Source organism: Melospiza melodia, chromosome 4 (assembly GCF_035770615.1).
Source record: "Melospiza melodia melodia isolate bMelMel2 chromosome 4, bMelMel2.pri, whole genome shotgun sequence".
Classification (NCBI taxonomy): Eukaryota; Metazoa; Chordata; class Aves; order Passeriformes; family Passerellidae; genus Melospiza; species Melospiza melodia.
Genome location: NC_086197.1, coordinates 98,182,001 through 98,204,309, shown reverse-complemented (window position 1 = coordinate 98,204,309; position 22,309 = coordinate 98,182,001). Strand labels below are relative to the sequence as shown.

Below are 22,309 nucleotides of genomic sequence, written 5' to 3'. Positions count from 1 at the left end.
AGCAGGGATTCTGAATATCTTTTCCTCATCATCTATAATATTTTTTGGTAGTAAGCCTGTATAACACAGTAAAAAAAAAAAAAAAAAAAAACAAACCCTTTTTGGGAGATACTCTATGTCTTGTGAAATATTTTTGCATAATAACATGGATATAGATTAATTTCAACTTGTAGATCTGCAAGTATCACCACTTGTAATCCTAATGGGTGAATACAAAGCTCTAAGAAATTGATGCATAAATCCTACCTGAAAATTATCTAGAATCTCTTTTTTATTTACACGATATTGCCTTTTTCTTTGGAAGCATATACAGGTACTTGATTTTTTTAACCATTTTGTGGGATCTATGCATTGCTGGTACTGGTTAAAAAACCCTGTTTTTTTTCTCAATTATGGGTATGTAATATAGGAAAAATACAAAGTGGATGAACTGAAATAAAAATATTGAAAATACTACAGTGATCTTTTTGAGAACTGGATGGAATTTTTTTGAGACAAGAACCGGATCTAAACCACATTACAATCTTACCCCTGTTAGATGCCTACCAAGTAAAAGGAGTCTGTAGCAGAGTGGATCAGAGCAAATGATTCCACCTCCCTTTATCTTTTGAAATAATTAAATTAGTAATTTTTGTTCTTTACAAAAGGGGCCCATGCAGACCTTTTAATGGAAAGTAGCTGAGTCCCAACAATCAATCTTAAAAATATCCAGATATCCAAAAGGGTTGCATTTAAATCCCTCTTTAGTAAGAAGTCTGCTTCAGATATCTGAAGCCTTCTCACCAAACCCCAGGATACAAAAGTGTACATATATACACACACATATATGTGTATACAGAAATTAAATAGAACAATTAGATTAAAGAAAATACAAAAATGTTCTGCTTTTAAATTTTAATTTCAGCTGCTTAGCCCACCAGATTTGCAGATCTTGAGGTTCTCAGGGAAGAGGCTAAAAGGTGGAGATGAGTAAGGCCTGAATTAACAGCCACTGAAAACAGTGAAAAGAAACCTTTTAATTGAAATTCCAAGCCTTTTCTCTCAAAAAGAAAGAGGAAGGAGCAGAAAAGAGTGCAGGGAAGAGTAAAGGGATAATAACCCCAGCTGCTGGGTGGCTTTGATCAAAGCAGTAATAAATGGGGAGTGCTGGCTGGGGGAGATGCAGGGCCTCAGCATTGGCAGATGGAGATAAGCCACACTCCATGGTGGGAAGGTGAACTACCCACCTGACAGGACAATGCAGGAGGGTCTTTTATGGAGTAGCAGTTTAATTAATGCACAGTACCTCATGGTTATGGCACACTGGGAATGTTCTCTGAGCAGATATGGCAACACAAAATGTCACGGCGGCCTGGGAGCTGTGTCCCGCTGGAGGGACTGCTGGGCAGGGCAGCTTGCTTCTTTCCAGTCTCCAGTTCTCCCTGCCACAAGTTCTCCAGTTCCTTAAGAATATGTTACCTGAATATTTGAGAGACTGCAAAGAATTGGACCTTGTCGACAAACAGCACTTGACATAAAGCGGTTGATCAGTTTGAGGGGGTGAGGAGGAAATCTGCAGCAGAAAATCACAAATTAAGGGTTTTATCCCAAGTCCCCCAGGTCTTCTCTGGAAGATCTTCTTGAAGGTGTTACCCATGTAACACAGATTTCTGTGTTCATTGGAGGACAGCAGGTGCTGCCTGATGGAGGCTGAAAGCTCACTGTGGCTGAACAGGCCCAGCAAAATGCCACAGCCAGCTATAGATCCTGGCGTGCCTGCGGCATCAGCTCCACAGTACCTTCAATAGGGCTAGGCAGAATTGCACCAGATGGGGATGTCTGCATTAACTCACCCTCACCAGCCCCACTGCAGCTCTCTCTGCCAGCTGACCTTGGCATTTCGGAGTGTATTTTCTGCCAGCCAGCCAAATCAAACCATGGAGAATGTGCAGCACTTCTGCTGAAATGCCATGCAGGGATGGACTGGAAAGCACATCAGTGAAACAGATCCTTGGAAGCCAAAAAGTCCCAGGCACACCAGGCTGTCCACGCTGGGGATGTCACTGTGTGCTGGAAATGTGGGTGGAAGAGGATTTGAAGGGAGATCCCAGGAGAATTCTCTGCACTGGATGTGCTTCTCTTGTCCTTCCCTATGACATTCAAGCGTCTCCTGTCAAAGTCAGACAGAAGCAATCCTAAGGCCCTGATACTGACAGCATTTTGCCTTTTCCCAGCATATTTTCCTATAAGGAATGAATATCAGTGTACAAGGTTAAAGGGTTAGGAAGAAGAGGCACACAGCTACACAAAAGTACCTGGAATCAGGGGTGTAACTAAGGAAGGATTCCTGTCCAGAAGGAATAAAAACTGCAGACATCACTTTCAAGTAGCATTCACCAGCTCCAAGTGCAGTGTACCTTCAAGGACTTGGGTATGGGACTGGGTTTCCTGCATCCCAAGGCAATTCTGCCTCCACAGGGAAGCACCCACAGTGAGATCCTGCACAGGAGTTCAGGGAGTTCTCATTCTCTGAGCCCTCACTGACATTGGACTCTCCTTGCAACAGGAACTAATCCAGAGAGCCACCTTGATAGAGATGGTACATTAACAATAAAGAACTATTAACAGAGAATAACGAGGAACTCTCATTTACTCCTCACTGTGTAGGAACATGCATTTAGAGAAAGGAAATGCATGTGTGACAGAGCCAAGGAAAGCTAAGGCATAACCTGAGGATTTCTAGCATAAACATCATCACTGGGATGTCATCCTTGACTGGCTTCAGCAATTTATATCTGCCCACACCTGATAAAACTGGAAGTTAAATGGACTCTAACTCATCTTGAAACATGGGTTGTTGAAAAGGAACCATCACAGCTGAAGGAAAGAGTCTGTGTGCCCCCCTTACCCCAGAAGAGAGCACCTTTGCTATGGATAATGCCTCCAACAAAGGAAAGCAGAGCTGGTGGCTCGGTGGTACCGCCGGCCGAGGAACCCTGCTGCAGCTGTCCTGCAGTGGCCAGCACTGTCTGCCCCTTCATCCTCGCTGTCCTTCAAGGGGGCTGAGGAGGGAAGGTTTAACGTGTACAGAGCAACAGGAAATTGCCTGCATTGTTTGGACATCTGGGGTTAGAGAGCGAGGAACAGAGAAGAAAAAGAAGCCCTGCAAATACTCTTTTCATTTCTTAAAATGGCGATATTTATTTGTTAGGATAATGAATTTCAAATAATGAGTAACATAATAGTTAACTCTGAAAAATTTCATCAAAATTAAATAAAACAATGAGCCTGTCCCTTCTGATCATGATCATTAAGACTCTGCAGCTATGAAAAAAGGCATGGGCTGCTATAAAATCATTATTTGTTTCCATCCACTTGCACAAACATTATAAATAAGACTTTCCTTATAAAAAATCACAGAAGATGCTTGTAGCACATTTTGCAAAATGCAACTAGAAAAAGACAAGATACTGTTAATAAATAATACATTCAATAACAAAGCAGTTTTTGCAATTAAGAGACATCTAGACATTTTGGGGTACAGTCACCATGAAACCACCTGAAAAAGGGACATTCTTTAAAGAAGCACTGCACAGTACTTGAGAAATGAACAAATTCTACTGACAATCATAGAAAATACATTATTGCAGGGCAAAGAAAGAGATTCCCTTAGTCCTTGAACGGTGTTGGCTGACAGCAAACATCTGCTACATTGGAGAGTGAATTAGATCGAAGCCCTACTCACAAGACTCAGAACAACACCACACTTTGGGATGTTTAACACACTCCACACAAGCACCTCTGCCCCTGAGCATGCCAAAAACCAGTGATTTGAGATGTTCACCCAAGTGCTCCTCTCATTTGGGCACCATATCCAGCCTGTAAAGCTTACACACACCAGAAATGAGACATAAACATTACATGCTGGGCACTGCAGGTAAAACAAATCCATGGAATTATGCAATCTTAGGGGCATCATGGTGTGCTTATCTACTTCAAAATCACCTCAAGACATCAAACTACCACTTACCATCACATTTCTTCAATAAACTGGGCAAGGGAAGAAGGAATGCAGATAAAAGTACTAGAATTTAACAGCTAACACTGACATCCCACATCACATGGCTCCGTTGGGAATACTGTGTGAGAGAGCAGAAATGGCAACTGCGCCCTGTCCCTAAAGAGCCAGGAGAAACCTGGAGTCTGTCCTGCCAGGGCTCTGCATGGCAGCAGTGCTGTGAGGCACAGAGTGACCCCAAACCACCTGGTTTCACCCCAACACTGAGCTCCTTGCCAGCACCTGATGAGGTTTTCGTGGCACCACGGATCCAAGCACCCTTCCCTGAGCACTGCCCCTTGCCACAGGCAGAGCCAGCACAGCAGCAGGGCTGGGATGTCAGATGGCAGCTCAGGGAAGGTGACAGCACCCTGCAGCCTCAGGGAGCAGCAGCAGAGGCTTCCAGCAGCACTCCATGGGCTGCCTGCCCTCAGGCAGCACAGCCTGTTCCCAAGGTCAAACACCAGTGGGATAACCCAGTGACACTCCCTGCTCCCCTGGCAGGGCACATGTTCAGGATGGCTGCAACTCCAACACATATTGGTGCCCTGGGAAATCACTCACTTCTCCTAAATACATCTGTGAGGTAAATGCAAAATTAACAATTTTGAAAAACCTGTGCCCGGCCCATTTCTGTTCGTTGGAGCACGAAACCTTCCCAAGTTGCCCCAAGTTCCTTTCTGGTGGCTGTGCCTACCAGAAATGGAAGGGAATTCTCAGAGTTTTAGTTTGCACTGCAGCTTCTGGCCCTAAGTGCAAAGTGTACCAAAGCCCAGTGAATTATCTCCTGGCACAGGCACAGCCTGGGGAGGCAGGTGTGGGCTGGGGGCACCAAACACACACTGTGGCATCACCAGTGAGCCTGAGTGATCCAGCCAGTGCAGCCCCACGCCTGGGAACAGATCAGATGGGCTGGAAATACACACAGATTGTCCCTCCCAGTGTTGGAAAGAGGCAGATTTGACTTTAGGAACAGAGCAGTGTGTTTATTACTATCCTAATGGTGAGGGCCATGTTACCAAAGCTGAGAAGGAAAAGCAGTCAAAAGGGGATGTGGTTCACTGCAAAACCCACTACAACTATCTTCTTTCCACTTCCCTTCTCTTTCCAGTATTTTTCACTACAGAGCTCATACTAACAACCCATCTCAGGGAGACAACATTCACATAACAAGACATGCAAGTGTTTACATTCATCATCATCACATGCTACATTTCACAGTTCATTATCAGAGCAGTGTACCACTCTAGGAAATCAACAGCAAGGCACCTTTCATTTCCTTGGTGTCTTTGTTTGCTTGCTTCTCGCTGGAGCTTTCAAAAATAGCCAGATGGAAACAGCATTAACACAGGTTAAAGCCAAGTGTCTGCTATGTGTAAAAACAAACAAGTTTACAAGTCCTCGTAACTTCCATGAGACATAAAATTAAAATAAAGAATGCTTGTATTGGCGCCAGGTGTTTTTAGTATTTGGGGCTAGGGTTGGCTTTAAGTCCCACTTTGCAGAGGGTCCAGAGATGGATCCTGTCACCCATCCCAGCAGCACTGGGCACTCGTGCCCTGCTCCAGCCTGGAGGCTGGCTCTGTGTGAAGTGGTGGGACAGGTACCCCCCAAACCAGGTGGGGAGGAGCATTCAAAGCCCTGACTGCTCCCACAAGCCAGGGCTGCTGGCAGGGAACCCCGAATTCCCTGCTCCAAAGGAAAGACCTGAAACAACTGGAAAACAGGGACTGATACCAATCAGGACTGTGCTACTTCAATGGTTCTTCTCTGCATGCTCAATGCACAGCTGGTGGCCACAGTGCAGATTTGGTCCCAGAATGTGCATGCAGCTTTAGTCCAAAATGTATCCAAAAGCTCTTCATGAGAACAACCTGCCAGGGTGGTATTGAATATGTGAAAATTGGTCTGGTAAGTTTTGCCCCCAGATAAAGACTGGGCTGTTGGCCTGTGCCCATGGAGCTGTAACTCCAAACACAGTATTTGATCACAGTAGGGGTTATCGAACATACTGAAAAGCAAATTTCAGATGCAATTTTAGCCCCACAAGAAGTCCGTGATTTGTCTGGTATAGTTTTACAAAACAGAATGACTCTAAATTTCCTACTGGCTGCAAAATCATTAACACTGGTTGTTGTTCTTATGTAGATCAGGGTGAAAGAATTATTCACGATTTGGTTGAAATTTGAAAGCATACTCATATTCTACTTCAGGTACCTTTCAAAAGGCCCATTGAACTTTGAATATATCTTTGACATTCTGGCCTCATGGTTATGGAACTGGGCCTGGATAAAAGGAACTGTTCCTACTACTTATACCTGTAGTTATTCCTTAAATAATAGCTGGCTGTATGATACAGGGATCTGGTTAAATATGGAGTAGAGACTAGACAAGGCAGAGTCTTGTTAGTCTCTAATAACAGGGGGAATGATGCCACACTGATTTATTTAGGATAAAACCCAAAGACACTTGACAGTTTCATGAACTGGGTTTTATGAAAGCCAGAAAATCTTTCCATTTTTAAAGAGGAAGATAATTTGTTGAGATTTCATCACTGAAAACATAAGTACTGTTATGAAATAAAATATTGTGCCCAAGACAGAAAAAAAGTGTGAGACCAACATTTTAAAGAAAACCAGCATTTGAGATTCGAATCATGCCTTAAATATAAATTGTCATCTTAGAAAACAAGAGAGAAGAAAGAAGTATTTCTTTCTTGCAAACAGTATCAAAAAAGAAGAATTGCAGTCAAAAAGCAGGGGGAAAAGATCATCCCATTCCATCAATAAAATCTAACAAAATTATTTGATGAGAGGAAACACTGGCAGACATCAGATCCATCAAGAATAATGAATTGAGGTTACAGCTCCAGCCAGCGAATGGTGAAGCCTGCCAGTGTTGAAAATCCCTTTTTCATTTTCCCTTGGCTCAGCCAATGCCCTTGACAAATGGAGCAGCTCGTGGATCATTCCACGAGACAAGGACCTGACACGGACCACAACTGGATTTCAGCCTGGGATGCCTCCAGTGTGGCAGGAGTTTGAAACGCAGAGAGAGATTTGCCTTACAGAAGCACCCAACAAACTGCAAAATCTGCTCAAGGTCTAAACGTGTGGGGAAAAAGGAATTGGCAGATTACACAATTATGATACTTTGACTAAGTATCATGATCTGACAGTGCTTTAAATAATTTCAGATTTTCATAGGATGAACTCCCTCAAGTTTGAGAACAGTCCACTAGTTAAAATCCAGCCAATTCTATTGATCTGATTGAGTCAGACAAGGGAAAGAGAGCAGAGAATCTGGTTTGTAGATTGATGGGTGTGGCTGAGAGGAGAAAACCTTTTCTCTTTATAAATGCACAGCTTTTCCCTGCCTGCAATCCAGGTGTGCCCTGAACAGAATGTTGCTATTGTACTTCCTAACAAAGGCAGAGGATTTTAACTCAGAAGGATAAATTCGCTCAGATAAAGAGGGTAGTTCATTTGCCTGTTTGCATTGTTCAAAACAGATAAGCTTAATAACATTTCTGGGGTTTTTCCATTTTAATTCCCAAGCATGAGTTAATTAATTCTCACAACACCTGAGCTAAAAGTAATCTTCATTCACCTAACACAGAAATCACCACAGGAAGAACGATTTCAAAACTCTGGGATAAGTAGTAGTTTCCACTATTTCATTTAACTATGAGTTAATAGAGTAATTAGTACTAGGAGGATGTGAAATGCTGCATACAAATATTGATAAACCAGAGGTAAAATGCTGCATACAAATATTGATAGACCTGAAGTGGTTTTTGCCTCTCTGGTAACTTTTAGGTTTAGGGCCAGAGGAAAGTTCAGTGCAGTGCAGAGAAAATTTTAAGCAACTTGTGAACAGGGCAAGTTTCCCAGTACAACAACTGAGGGAAAGAGAAGCAAAAGAATAAAGACATAACATCAATTAACAACTTTGGGTTCCAAGCATTTAAACCGATGCTTCCATCCCTTTACCTCTACCAGCAATATTGTGTCCTTTAGTGCATTCATCTCCTTTCTGACCTTTGCCTGCTTCTTTGGCCACCACTACTAAATGGCAGCACATAAATAGTCACAGCTTTCAGAAGAGCTGAACCTGTCCTGGGCTTCTGGGCTTGCTTTTTTGGTTTTTTTTTTGTTTGTTTGTTTGTTTGTTTTTGTTTGTTTGTTTTTGTTTTTTTTTTGTTTTGGTTTGGTTTGGTTTGGTTTGTTTTTTGTTTTTTTTTGACTACATTTGGAATATAACTTTTTTGTTCTTTCATTTTTTTTTTTTTTCTAATTATATTTTTTTAGTCTATGAACACCACATGGGACAATCTAGAATTGCACAAGTATGGACTTGAATACAAAACTTGAAGTGCAGAATAAGGAAACCAGGGAAAATTCCCATGTCTTTTAACATGGTTTCTTTAATTATTAGTACATTTTAGGAGAAAAAAAAAAGAGATATTTTTCACATGTAAAATTTCTGCAATTTTTTTTCCTCTAAATGATTTGGAAGTAATTATTCAAGACACTAACCAGCATCTGAGCTATAAACCTCAGGTTATTTTATGTATATTTATGTAACTGTGCCAATCTATTATTTAGGGAGTCCTCACAGCACTCTGAAAGGGGTAAGAGCTCTGAGTTTTTGTTCCATTTTCAATGCAGAGTGACACGTGTGAACAAGAAAAAATCTGCTGTTTCTGCCTTTGCATGGAACAATTATTGGAAATGCTTGTGGAGGGGGAGTTTCACTGAGAGCTGCCCTAACCCAGCGTTGCCTCAGTGGGGATTGGATTACTGGCAGAGATGAAAGCAGCCTCAGGCAGCCGCCCTGCAGGGCCTCCCCTACGCCCGAGCTATGCAGGTGTAACTGGGCTAAGGTGGCTTTGGGCACCCAGATACAATGGTTTTCAGGCACATGTTCTGCAGCAGGCCAGACCCTGCAGTGCCCAAACCATAACACGCCAAAGGACAATTCCCAGGCATCTCCATGCTCCTGGAGCTTTCAGCACCAAGCCCAGGCCTTTAACCAGCCAACACAGGACTGATCTGTAGGATCAGAGCCCTTGAAGGCCCCACAGAATGAACAAACACCACTCCACAGTGGGACACATCAAGCAGCCAGAGCTGAAATGGCTAAAATATCTTTGCTTTTTTCCTGTATCATCTGCCCAAACTCTGCAGCTCAGGAGGCAGCAGCCAACTCACGTGCTCCAGGGAGTCCTGCCAGAATATTCCAAACCAGCATTTTCCTGAAATCTGGACGTCTCCTGGCACTTTCACTCTGCATACCATGGGTACCCAAAAACAAACTCCTGTTCCTGATGAAGGAGTGTTTGCTTTCAGCACATGGAGGGCTTATAAAAAAATTTCAAGCATCTCCTATAAGAACACATGCACAGAAGAAAAAAATAAGTTGCGATTATGGCACTTTTACAGAACACCAAAATCTTTGCTGGAGATACCAGAGTAGAGACTCAAATTAGTGTCTCGGTACTCCAAATGATGCTTTTATTTTCAGTGAAGAATTTTCATTTACTATCAAGATAATCACCCAATAGCAAAGCTTCCTGCACAAGGAAGATTCCTTGAGTTGTTGGTAAGATTCAGCTTGAAATGTAATACAGTTCTGTAATTGTTTCCTTCCAATTAACAGAAAATGATGCAACTCATCTCTGCTATGGGTCCCATCTGACTGAAACAATTCATTGAATATACAATTAGAAATCAGAAGGAACTGTCCAAAAGGTACTCCAGCGTTTTACTGAACACCATCTTCTTCACAAACCCACAGAACAAGTACTAGAGGCACTGCTTTCTTAAACTCACTCTGGAGTCCCTCACAGGAGTTAAATCCAGCATAAAAGGGGGAAAAAAAGAGTTTAACTTGGAAGATGAAGGCCTCAAATCCCACAGTAATTTCCACATGGTCGGGGTGCTAAAGGTTCCCTTGCTTGAGAGGGTCCCAGGCAGGATGAACATTGAGCTCAGCAGAGAGCTGACCCCACAGCAGAGGGAGCACACAGCCAATAATTAAGGATGCAATAATTAATGGGCCTTCCTGAGCCTTGCAGGGATCTCAGGTGCTGCTGGGAGCAGGCTGGGCTCCCGAGGGATGAGGATGAGCTCCCAGCATTGCCAGCACTGCTGACTGTGAATCGGGACAGGGCTCAGCGTGCCCGGGGTGCCGGTTCACACTGCTGCCCCTGGCCCTGGGCCCAGGCAGGGGCATTGCTGGGCACAGCCACAGAGGAACAATCAGCCTTTTCCAGAGGGGGAGAGCCAGCCCTGCTCTGCCCTGCACAGCCACAGCTGCAGACAGCCCAGAGCAGCCTGAACCTGGCAGTGCCTCTCTCCTGGCTGCACCAAACCAAGCATTTTCAATTTGCAACACATTTCTTCCCCCCACCGTAGCTGAAAAGCAGAGTGAAATTCATTCTAAAGCACATGCATTAAGCTGAAGAGGCTGAATACACCAGGGCCCAGCCTGCTGCAATAAAACTGATGGAAATGAATAATCAGAGAGGAATGAGTAGCTGTTTAAGGTCTCGCTGCTGCCAAAAAATATTAGCCAGGGAGGATAGGCTAAGCCTCCTGTTGGGTCTTGGCATTCCACTCAGGGAAACGAGTCTGTTAATATTTAACAAAAACAACTTTAAATCTTTTACTAATTGTTCTGTTCAGAAACTACAAAAAAGTCAAACATATGATAGATTCCAAGAGATAAAATACGGGAATTCGAGGTAACAGGTATTATTTTACAACAGTTGAAAACCACATCCTTCTATCATGTATCCTCTTGCTCTTCTCCAGTGAGGGAATTACCAACACCTGGCTGAAGCCATATTTTCTATTTGGAGCTCTTGGCGGATTTGTCAATAGTTTAAAAAAAAAGCTTGTTCAAACTACAAAACATATTAGCTGCCTTATGGCAGGATTTTTAAAGTCACACCTCAGTCCCCAAAGGGAACGGTCATCTGGAAGGGCAGGGAAGAGAGATCCTTCAGGATGATGGCTTGGGGCAGAAATACAAATCCACACTAAGAGGAGGTCACTGCACCCAGAACATTCCTCAAACAACCATGGAGATGGGGAACAGGCATTTCTGGACAAAGCCTGGTGAGTTTGGCTTCCCTGGAAGAGTCAGCTAATGGAAACTGCACCATGTGAGCTTTAGAAGGAGGCCATGGTTCAGGACAGCAGCTGGTTAGTCCATTTTACATCTGCGTTTGATGGGCAGGAACAAACAGCCTGTCCTTCCTATAACCTGGACTTCTTCCAGTGCTTACTAATCTGTTAGGCTGGAGGAGAGTCAGAGAGGCAGCAAATGCTGAGATTGCTGTCACCTCCTGCATTTCCTCACTCCTCAATAAATGTTCCCTTGCACCTTAATTACAGGCCAGGCTGAGCTGGATACCAGGTCGGTGTTCATGAAGCTGTTTCCAGGAGTGGTTTGCTGTAACTGACACATCTCAGGACACTACATTTCAGAAAGCAGATACTTTGCATAGTTTCAGCTCTCACAGAGGGGCTAACTCAGCTGCCTAGAAAACAACATTAATTTTGAGGAAAATAACAAAAACATGAAAGTAGTCAAGTCAAAAAACCAGCCAATATTTCCATATTCTGTAAAACTTCATCTGTAACAGAGGCTTAGACCTTTGACTTTAGTAGCTGCCTCACACCAAACTTGTTACCTTCATTCCAGCAAAAATATCAAAGTAGCACATTCATGAGCAGGAGTTCTTAGCACTGTAACAAAGTCTGTGCCAAAATTAGAGATGTTTTTATTCTCATGGGCACACCTCCCACTCCCTTCTCTAGGATTCTGCTTTGCTGGTTTCTGTTTTGCTTGTCTGATCTAGAAAGAGCTCCAAGAGGCTTCCTAATCAACAAGGAGGGAAAGTTTCACATGATTTTGTCACAAGTTCAAAAATTGGTCTTGATTTCCTCAAGAACATATACAGGCCCAAAAAGATTGTATCAAGAGGGACTTCAGTGCATGCCCTTCTTGTACAGGTATTTAATTTATTCTCCTCACAGACACGGGACAATGATTGCTCTGCAGGCAGAGCAATATTCCAGCACTTCTGTCCCTTGTTACCTCTATCATAAAATTAATAGCTATGAATATTAACAAATCATTTGGCCAGCCTGAGCCAGATTTTATTGAAGATGAACTGCAGTGGCTTTCAACCTGGCAGATTTGTGCAGCTTTAGCCACACTATCAGGGAAACTCAGGAACTGGCAGTGGAAACAGGTGCTGCAGGAGGGAACTTCACTAACAAATAGTAAGATTTCAAAGGACTTCACTAAAAACACAGCAACACAAGCAATGACCTCCCTCCTGAAGATGGATAAATTCTCAGGCCCTTCCATGCAATGCCATATTTGATATCAGTGTTCCTACACGTGGGCTGCCCTGCTGTGGGACACCCCCAAGGCCAGCCCACAGTCCCCATGGATGCCTTCACTGCAGCATTCTCTCAGCTAACAGCCCCTCTTACCTTGCCAGCTCCTTGGTTCTGCCCTTTTCACTGCTCCTGCCACAGAGCAATTGCAGTGCTCCCCTGCCTCCCCTTTCACCAGCTGGGCAAAGGCTGAGTGCTGGCCAGCGTTTCCACGGACTGACAAGCTCAACCAGATCTTGCCTCTCAACAGTGGCATTTCTTGTTGTTTCTCACCTGCCAGTTCGCTGGAAGTTATTGAGAACTGCTCACCCTTGAAGCCATCAGTTCCTCGCCACGCGTGGCTGCCTCGCACGGTGTGTGCCATCGCACTCACTGCATGCAGATGTGACCAGAGCCAGAACGACAGACGTCTCCAGTATCAGCTGCACATCACACACGGCCTGGGTGCCTCCTAACCCCACAGTTCCTTGGAAGCTGTCTCCTAGCAAACACCAGGACTGCAGACACCAGCAAAGGCCTCAGGTTCAGTCCTACTCAGGTGGGGAACACGACATCTCCAGATACCCAGGGCACCGGCTGAACATGAACAACCAGACATTACAAAATACTCAGAGTTTTCCTACAAAACCACTTGTTCTTCTCATGCAATTATTTCCCCAACACACAGAACAAATAATCACCAAGGGGCTGGAGAGCTGTAGGAGAGGTTCAGAAGTGAATTCCTAAGTACTGGTGAAACAGCACAAGGTGACCAGCCAAGAGGAAGCTCCCCCTCACTCTCCCACTCCCTCCTGCTCTCAAGGAAATGCTGGCACCCTGCTGATGTGCCATTTGTAGCACATCATATTCCAAATGTTGTTTGCACATATAATGGAATCCATAAAGCACTCACAAGTGCAAACCTGATGCACCCAATAGAAACCATACAGGCACCTCTTTTGTCTCCAAGAAAGGCAGCTCAGTCAAATTCTGCCATAACAAGCAGAAAGGAAAATATTTTACTTTCACACCCTTCCTCACCGAGTCCCCACATCACAAGTAATGCACTAATGAAACAGAATGAATTATCAGGTGAGGTTCCATCGGTGTGCTGACTGTACTTTTAATGAAAGCATGGACAAAGATATCATGGGCTACGAGGTACATTCAGATTCTATCTGAGCAATAGCTAGAACACCCCAAAATATCCACATTACCCTTTAGCATTGCCCTGTAATCCTACAAAACAGTGCCCACTTTATGCTTGGAATATCCATATTCCAAAAGAAAATTTTTATTATCAAACATAATTTAAAAAAGAAAAACATTATTATTTTGTCCCCATTTTCTTACAGAGTGTTGAACTATTCATATTTAAAAAGGAGCCATGGATTTCACTTTTTAAAAAAATTATTTATATCTATAGAACTTGCAGCTGGTAGTCTACAAGGAGAGACCTTATCAACACTTGAGAAGAGACATCCCCCAAAATACTGGAACTTTGGGGCTAGAACAGCACAGGAAGTTGCTGTGGAAAGTTGATGACAGTTCTGTTGTTCCAACACCTTGGCTAGATTTTCAGTAAGAAGATAATAAGAACGAGAACACTGATCTGGATTTTTCAAGTTAATGGTGGCAACATCTCGCAGCCTAAATTGTGCTGCAGACCGAGCTGGGATTCTCCTCTTGTCCTCCAGTGCTAAACCAAAGCAAACAAACAAAAGGATTTCTCATTTCCACAGTGAGAGACCATCTGCTGCCCAAGTAACAACCCAAAATAAAACAGTCCTTCAGGCACTGTGCACACTGACAGATTCTCCACTGCCAGCAGGGCTGCCTTGCAGCAGGCATGCCCTTCTCTTTTCTCCTTTCCTTGCTGGCTGTGCAGCTTCTCGGTGCTCCCAAAGGCTGTTTTATTTCCCAGACTCTCCTCAAGCAGAGACAATCTCGTGTGAGAAGTACAAGTCTTTAAGGCTAACGTTACAATCCAAGCAGAAGAGCAAGTCACACGCAGAGAAACGATTCTCAAAGCTTCGACTAATTTTAAATGACACATTCATTTCTGAAATTTTCCTGCTGTAAGCACACGAAGAACCTCATTCTACATTCCACTGAACCCCTCAAATACCCTCAACAGTCCGTGAACATCTGGAGTCCGAATGAATACAGAATTAATCCCTAAGGCTGGACAGAAAAGCAGGTCAGGAACCATCCCTGCTATGAAAGTCACTGCAGAAATCTTGCAGCAGGTCACTGAAACCAGGCTGCACTTCCCTGTAGCTGGTTTTGTAACATGCTTCCTTTCAGAGCAGTTTGCCTTAACCAGCTCTTGCCCACAGCACAGCACCGGCACAGCTGTAATGCAGCGACCTGAACCATCCTGATAACACCTACAACACACAGCTCTGTCTGTCCCCAGCAGCAAGGCATTCCTAGGACATTCTAACCAGATTCTCAGCACCTTCACTCTCCCCAGAGTCTTCAGAGGAGCTGATGGTGCTCAGCTCCTGAGGCTTTCAAGCCCTTCCTTTTCCTTCCTCGGAGGAGGGGGCAACACATCAAAAATAAAAGGAATAAAAGGAAAAGAAACAAGGAGTCAATGACACACACATGCTGTCCTACACACACACCCACCCCCAAACAGAGGGGAAAAGCAAGGAAAAAGGAAAGTTCTACAGGATGCTGATCTGGAATGAAATGGAATTTGGAAGAGATAGTCGTATTTGGCACTGTCAGCAAAAGCTTATGAGCGGCCCTGTGACTCTCTGAGCCTTAATGCCCTTTGTACACTTGTCACTTAAAAACGTCCCTGCAAAGTTCAGCTGGGCTGCTTCTGACAGTTTTCCCACCGCTGCTGAATGGACTTGATGGAGAGATGCATTCCTCCTCTCCCAGTTCCACAAAGCACTGAACAACAAGGACGTACTCCATTTGGCCTTCAAGGAGCATTTTCACGGTCCGTGCAGATCCCTTGAGAAACAACCACCATAACCCAGAGCTCTCTGTTGCAGAGCACGGAAATGAAAAACTCCCCGTGTCCCAGAGCGGGCTCAGGCCGAGGGCTGCTCGCAAGGCTCCAGCTGCATGCGGAGCACGCCGCTCTTGTGCAGGAACCAGAGCTGCAGGAACTCCTCGGGCATGGCGTGGAAGCCCGAGTCGGGCAGCACGTTGTCGTAGTAGTGGTGGCTGAGGGAGGCGCCGCGCAGGTCCACGGCGAAGGGCCAGAAGCCGTAGATGGTCACGTCCTCGCACAGCCCCAGGGCGGCGCTGACCAGGAAGAGCCCCGTGGAGAGGCGCTTGGCGTGGATGCCCTTGCCCTTCCAGAAGCGGCCGATGTCGCGCAGGAAGGCGGGGTTGGCGAACAGCACGGACTGCCGGGCGCCGAAGTCCTGCAGCGTGTAATAGACGCGCAGCGAGGGCCCCGTGCCCGTGCGCATGGAGAAGGCTGGCATGTAGATGTAGCTGCGGTTGTACACCCTCACGCTGTCCACGAAGGCCTTGCGGGACCACAGCAGGTTCTGGAACCTGCAACGGCACAAGGCAAAATCGGCACGTCACACATGGTTTCCCAGATGTCTGATAATCCACCGAAGGGCTGTTCCTCATACCCATATTTACAATTCAAAACATGCGCACCTTTTCTGAGCCCGGACAAAGTCCAGACCAACTCCGAGCTGTCTGACACTGCCTCTCTGTGGAAAACAGACACCTGAATAGAGAGTTGAAAGCTATCTGGTATCCTGCTAACTCAAAAATGTTCCTGATTTCATCTTCTTTAAAAAAAACAAATCAACACTGACAACATTCCGTAAGATTCAATCCTTTTTAGCAGTATTTTTCATCTGTCCAAATATTCAGATTTTTCAGGTATGGGAATCTATAAAAAATTTTTTCAAATCTGTGTTGTTGTTGTTCTTGAAGGCAGACTAAAATAAGAAGCCAAGTTAGATTAGGAGAGCAAGGTATATGTACAGACTATTTCTTTGCTAGCAAAACAGCACATTACAATTTGTTTAATTGTCAATGGCTATTTGCTGATGGCTGTTTTATTCCTGATGTTTGAGTGACCAACTGCTCCACAGCCAGTATCATGGGCTGTAACCTTTCCTTGCCGTACTCCAGAGGTGGGGTTTCCTGACCAAAGCCTTCAGAGCGCAGAGCCTGCCGCACTAAAATCCCCTTTAGGCCAAGCCTCCCACGCTGCCTGCACTGCAGCCAGGCTGCTCCCCATTCTCCCTCAGCTCCCAAATGCCTGTGTGCTGTGTGCTGCCTCCTCTCCCCGGTCCCTGCAGCCAGGGCACATGTGTCATCATGGCTAATTCCCTAGCCACACACCACAAGAGTCAGAACAAAAAGGTTAAGCCAGCAGCACTGGATTTTTTTTTCCTTTCTCTTGTAAAGGCAGAAATAGGTATAATAATGTTTTTAAATGGTTATAAAGAGATCAATTTTATGTATAAACCTCTTTGAAACTACAACAAGAATGACACAGGTTTAAATAGAATGCCAGATGACCTCCAGAAGAATTAAACAAAACTTCAGCTGAAATGACTGGAAACAAAAACCCAAACAGCGTCAACAGCATTGGAATGTCTCATAATATATGCCAGGTCTTTTTGCAGTCTTTGTTTTGACAAAAAAAAAATCCCTTGAAATGTTCTTGATAAATTGAAAGGTTTTGTTGACATTTTTAATATTAAATATTTGGTCTCTTGATTTGCTACAAGGTCCTTGTAAGACTTCCCGCACATGGTGTCAGAATGAAGCTGGTTTGAAATCTGAAATCTGTCTGGCTCTCCCTGCTTCTCTGCAGATCTGCTCCTACTGCACGGTGCTAATGGAGACAGAGCCACTGGCTTCCAAGCAAGGCATCAATTCAACCCCAACCTACAAAAAACCCCAGTAATTTCATAACTTATTGCATTTGGCATTCTTTTCTGTGGAACCAGCCAGGACACAGCTTAGTGTAGAGGGCTGGCCAAGACCAAGGTGCCTTGGCAGAAATTCACTGTCTGCTCTCCACGTGGGCCTCTCCCTCCCTCACTATCAGACCTGTGACTGTTCCCCAAAATCAGCTTTACAGCCTCTCTTCCCAAGGAATAGCAGGACAGCCTGCAGATTCCAAGGTGCATGAGTGGGCTCCATCCTACCAAGCTTATTTTGTTTCCAGCAGGACACTGTCACTGAAGGGTTAAAAACAAAAAAGAAACCTCAAGCTTAATTCTTTCAGTATCCACATAAGTGCTGAGACCCCCCCAACACTGTCCTGCTATCCCTGATCACTTTGGAAAGGTCCCTGTTCAGTCCAGGGCAGTGCAGGCTCAACCTTCCTTCCCCAGTGAGGGGTGTTGAGCCAACCCCTTGGCTGAGGAGGGGCCAGAGGCACGGTCCCTGTCTCTCCTGGAGCACCATGTCCTTTCCCACTTAGAACCAGTCCACAAACTTTACTGCAGAGGGCAAATAGTTGTGGTTATTCTAAATTTTCTAGCAAATTTACCATTCTTAGAAAAGCCCCACACAGCTCAGGATGAACACATTAAAACTCCTCAGTCTGAGAGGGCCAGAGACTGTCTCTGAATATTCATTTGCTATCACTGCCACAACACTTGCAATTCTTCTGGATAAAAGGCCCCAAAAGCTGTAAAGTAACATTGGTGACGGGTGCACGGGAGGGTCCCTGCGGGAGGGACAGCAGCGTTTGTCACCTTCAGGAACATCGTCACCTCCTGCCAGCCCACGGCTCATTGCAGCAGTCTGGATGGCAGTGCCGCGGGCATCCTGCCCAGCTCAGCACGTGGCCAGGAGCCCAGGGAGAAACATAAAACATGCTGATTGTGGCTGGGCTGACAGTCTGGCAGCCAAAAAGCTGCTGCCCATCGTGAGCACCTCATGAGGGGACATATTAGAAACAAATGAAAATTTCTGTTACCTATTTGTAAAAATGGGAGCGCTCTGCAGCATCCTGGCACTTTCCAGGCTGGACAGAAGCTGACAAATCTGGGGACAAATGCTGTGCACAGGCCAGTTTCTGGAGCTGGTGCTGGAAGCTCAGGTGCGCTTCCCTTTAGCTCCCAGTGCAGGCAGGGAGTCCTGCAGGCTTTGGAGGTACCACAGCACACCCATGCCAGCCAGAAGGCTGCTCCACGCTTGGCAGAGAGACCAGGAAGGCTTTTCCTCGAGGCTCTGTGGTGCCCACAGCAGCACCAAGGTGTTTGTCTCCCGCCTGTCCTGGCACAGCCCTGGATCCGCACGGGCACAAATGCCTTCCCTCGTGCCAATCCTCACCCAGGACGAGGAGCTGCTGGTTCCTGCTGGCCTCTTCTGAGCACCCAGCCCTCTCAGTGGCACAGGAGCTGTGCAGCTCCAGCACACTCACAGCTTCCAAGGAAATGCGCCCAATGATCCAGAGCATTGCACAGGAGTGCCTCTCAGGTGGTGTTATCTCCCCAGCACAGCTTGGAGCAAGAAATGGCTGAGCTGCTCTCAGGGTCCTGCCTGACCTTCTGCAGGCAAGCTCACACAAACACGTGGTGAGGTGCCAGCATCTGGGTAAAACTGGAGCTGCAACGTTCCAAGCTCTGAGCAGCACCTGGGGACTCCACAAGCAGCTTGGGAATGTGCCATGATGTGTTCCAGCAGCTCCCAGAGAGGCACGAGTGACTGAGCCCTGGCAAAACCAGAGCCCAGCAGCTCCAGCCCAGGCACTTCCATTGGCACTGCACTCATCGGGGACAGCGAACAGCTCAGGCCATCAGCACCACGTGTTTCTGTCAGGTTCCTAGCAAAGATCAACTCAAACCCAGCAACTTTCAGCAGCACGGGGAGGCAGAGCTGCACAGGTATCAGAGAAACTGTTTCCTTGCTAGCAGCTGGAGAATTCCCTCAAATGCTCTGCTTTTCCAGAGAGAAATATTCATCCAAGATAAAACTGCCGTGGCACACTGTCATAACAGAACCACTGAAGACTTAAGAGCACTAAGTGTTTTGTGTTTTGTTTTTAATCTGTTTCTAATGTTCCTTAGCAGATACTCAGGGACTGTGCTGCTCTCTGGTACGGAGAGGCAGTTCTCAGGAACCACAGGGAATTTGCTGCAGTGACATTGAGCTAACCTCCTTGCAGATAATTATGGCAGCATTCCTTTGCATCTTGGTTTCTTTTTGATCTCCCCAGAGAGCTGCTATCTCATGCCTGTGATGATATCCCAGGCACTGCCTCTGCTGGCATCTGCAAAGTCACAGCTTCAGCATTCTGGAGAAACTGGGAGTTGACTTACCAGAGGGGAAAAGTAAAATTATGTAACGAGGGGAACAGCTCAGATGCCAAAGAAATAGCATATTATTTTAAAATTATGACAGAGAGCTCAAGGGAATAGAGCAGAAGGCGTAAAGACTTATATTTGCTATGTCCCTATGACAAACAATAACCTCACAAAAGCTATGTAGGTAATTCGCTGTCAGCATTAGCCAAGGATGATTTAGCAATTTGCTGCAGCTGTTGGACTCTGTTCACAGCTGGGGTCACCAGAAGTCAGCCTGCACACACACAGGTGAGCTGCTCTGCTGTCTTGTGCCCTGTGCTGTCACTGAGATCCAGCTCCTGCTGAGGATGCGCCCCTCTGGGGCTGGAGCAGACAATCTCACTGACACACAGGCTGTGTCCCAATTAACACATTGTTTCTGTGTGCTCATTCCACATGTGGGCACTTCTGGCATGCTTTAGGTGCAAGGCAAACTTCCTGCCTGTCCACACAGGGAGCCAGAATTGAGCACTTAGGGCACTACAAATGGACCCCATTTTATTTTACCCCAGCTTTCCCAACAACAGCAGCCACTGCTTACTCACCTTAAGGATGGCTGCCTGAAATAAGGATCAGTTGTAATCCCACTAAGGTCAAGGCAAATCCCAGTGTTCTGTCTGACCTCATTCCAGCCGCCTTCCGCAGGGGGATTCTGGCCTGTTCTCACTCTGGCACCCAGTGAGAGTTCGTGGCACGAGTGGGCTGATGATGCTGTTCCCGTATTTTCCTTCCCCTCTGCCCCTCTTCCCTGCAGGCTGTTCATGGAGCAGATTTCACGGCTCTCTCAGGGGTGTCTGACCCCAGACTCACTGCAGCTCATCCCTCGCTGCTGTTCCTATGGACAGGGGCTCCCAGCCTCCAAGAGCCTGCTCTTCTCTGCCACCAAGAATTAAAGACAAATTTGCCTCATTCTCCTTTTCATAGACCTTTGCAATGGTGTTTTCCAAGGCAGGGATTCTGGGTACTTCCACCATCATCTTTAAATGGCCAGAAGCAGGGAAAACACTCTTTCCAGTGACTTTCTGGGCTAATCTGTTTCTTTATGAGGCACTGTCCTCAGCATGTGACCTTCAGAATAATTTGATGCATTCAGAAGGTTCAGTGAGACATGGCAGAGGGATGTTTTAATCCTCATGAAGAAGCAAGCTCCTTTTCTGACTGAATTCAGCATTAATTGGAGCTTTTTAAAAACCTCCACCCATTCCTCTGTGGCCCTAGAAATACTGGATATAGTGCCAAGGGAAAGCTGACTTTTCCAAGAGCCAGCTATCCTGCACAGCAAAACAATGAAACATTAAAACCTGTGTTCACTGGTATTTTGGGACTGTGTGTGATCCTTATTCTGCCAACTCAAATTAAAATGTGCTTTAAATAGCTACTCTTTCCAAAAGCAGCAGAGGTAAACTTCAATCCTTTCTGTTTCCTGACAGCTTGGATCTCAGCTTCCAGAAGATGAGCTGCCCATCTCAGTCTAACTCTCGGAAAATTGTGGCTGCCGTAGTCACACACAAGTGGAAATAATCAAAAAGGACAGACACAACAGCATGGGTGTAAATTACTTGTATTGTTAAAATTGCTGCTGCCTGGTGTTTCTAAGTCTCCTGAATTCTTGTAAACTCTTGCAGCTGGAAGTCAGGAAGGTGGGAAATAGGAGAAGCAATGGAATCAGCTAGGAAAAACCCCAAATAGCACAAAACTAAGTCTGATATCTTTGAATTGGCATTGAATTATCTAAGTCTGATATCTTTGGCATTGAATTTCACTGGACTGCACGGCAGAAAGAGCTGAGCAGAAACAGAACCAGATCACACATTTCCTCAGGTTTTAATGGAAAAAGAATCCCAACCAAGCCCAGGCAGAGATTTTGGGAGATTTGCTTGAGATTAAGACAGTGTCCCTAAGACTGCTGTGTCTTTGGGACAGCAACAAACCAGAGACTCATCTCCTGGATCTTTCACTCAAGTACATTCCAGCCCAGGTCCCTGTGGGGCACTGCAGAAACACAAGGCTAATAACATCACACCTGCCTGACTGTGCTGGCCTCCCGTGCTTTGTCACCCAAACATAAACCCCACCAAATGACTGCAGTTGTGAAAGACCTATTCATAGCTGAGAACACTTCTGCTGAGTCTGAGTTCTCTATTGAATGTCATGACATCCTTCACACATTAATAATCTGCTAATATCAGTGAAGGTGACATTCAGCTACATCCTCTCTTCAGACTCCTGGAGCTCTCTCCAAAAAAACTGGAAAGAGAGGAAAACAGCGATTTTTGAGTGAGTATTCCTTCTAAAGGTGCTCTCTGCTACAAAAATTATGGACTGCAGGAAGTTATTTAAAACAGTAAATGCTTCAACGGGGATTATGGCAAGACCTGTAACTGGGATGTGCTCTCTTTTGAGTATGTAAGCACCCTTTTAAACTTTGGTACATCAATCACTGGTGCTCTCTGAGACCATGCCACAGCTGCAGCACAAATCCCTCTCAAAAACTGTCAACTAGAAGCTTGGTTAGCAAATCAGAAGTTCTGAGCCCATAGGAATATGTGGTGAATCTAAAGTATTTGAAATGGGGTAAA

General features: G+C 45.3%; 1 protein-coding gene across 1 annotated transcript in view; it reads right to left on the bottom strand.

Annotated features, from left to right (window-relative positions):
• Positions 1–3,154: 3,154 nt before the first annotated feature.
• Positions 3,155–22,309, bottom strand: part of ST8SIA1 (ST8 alpha-N-acetyl-neuraminide alpha-2,8-sialyltransferase 1) — a 110,694-nt gene continuing 91,539 nt past the window's right edge. Inside the window, exon 5 of the mRNA XM_063155749.1 lies at positions 3,155–15,957. Coding sequence (XP_063011819.1) covers positions 15,483–15,957 — 475 coding nt within the window. The 3' untranslated portion in view covers positions 3,155–15,482. The remainder of the gene's footprint in view (positions 15,958–22,309) is intronic.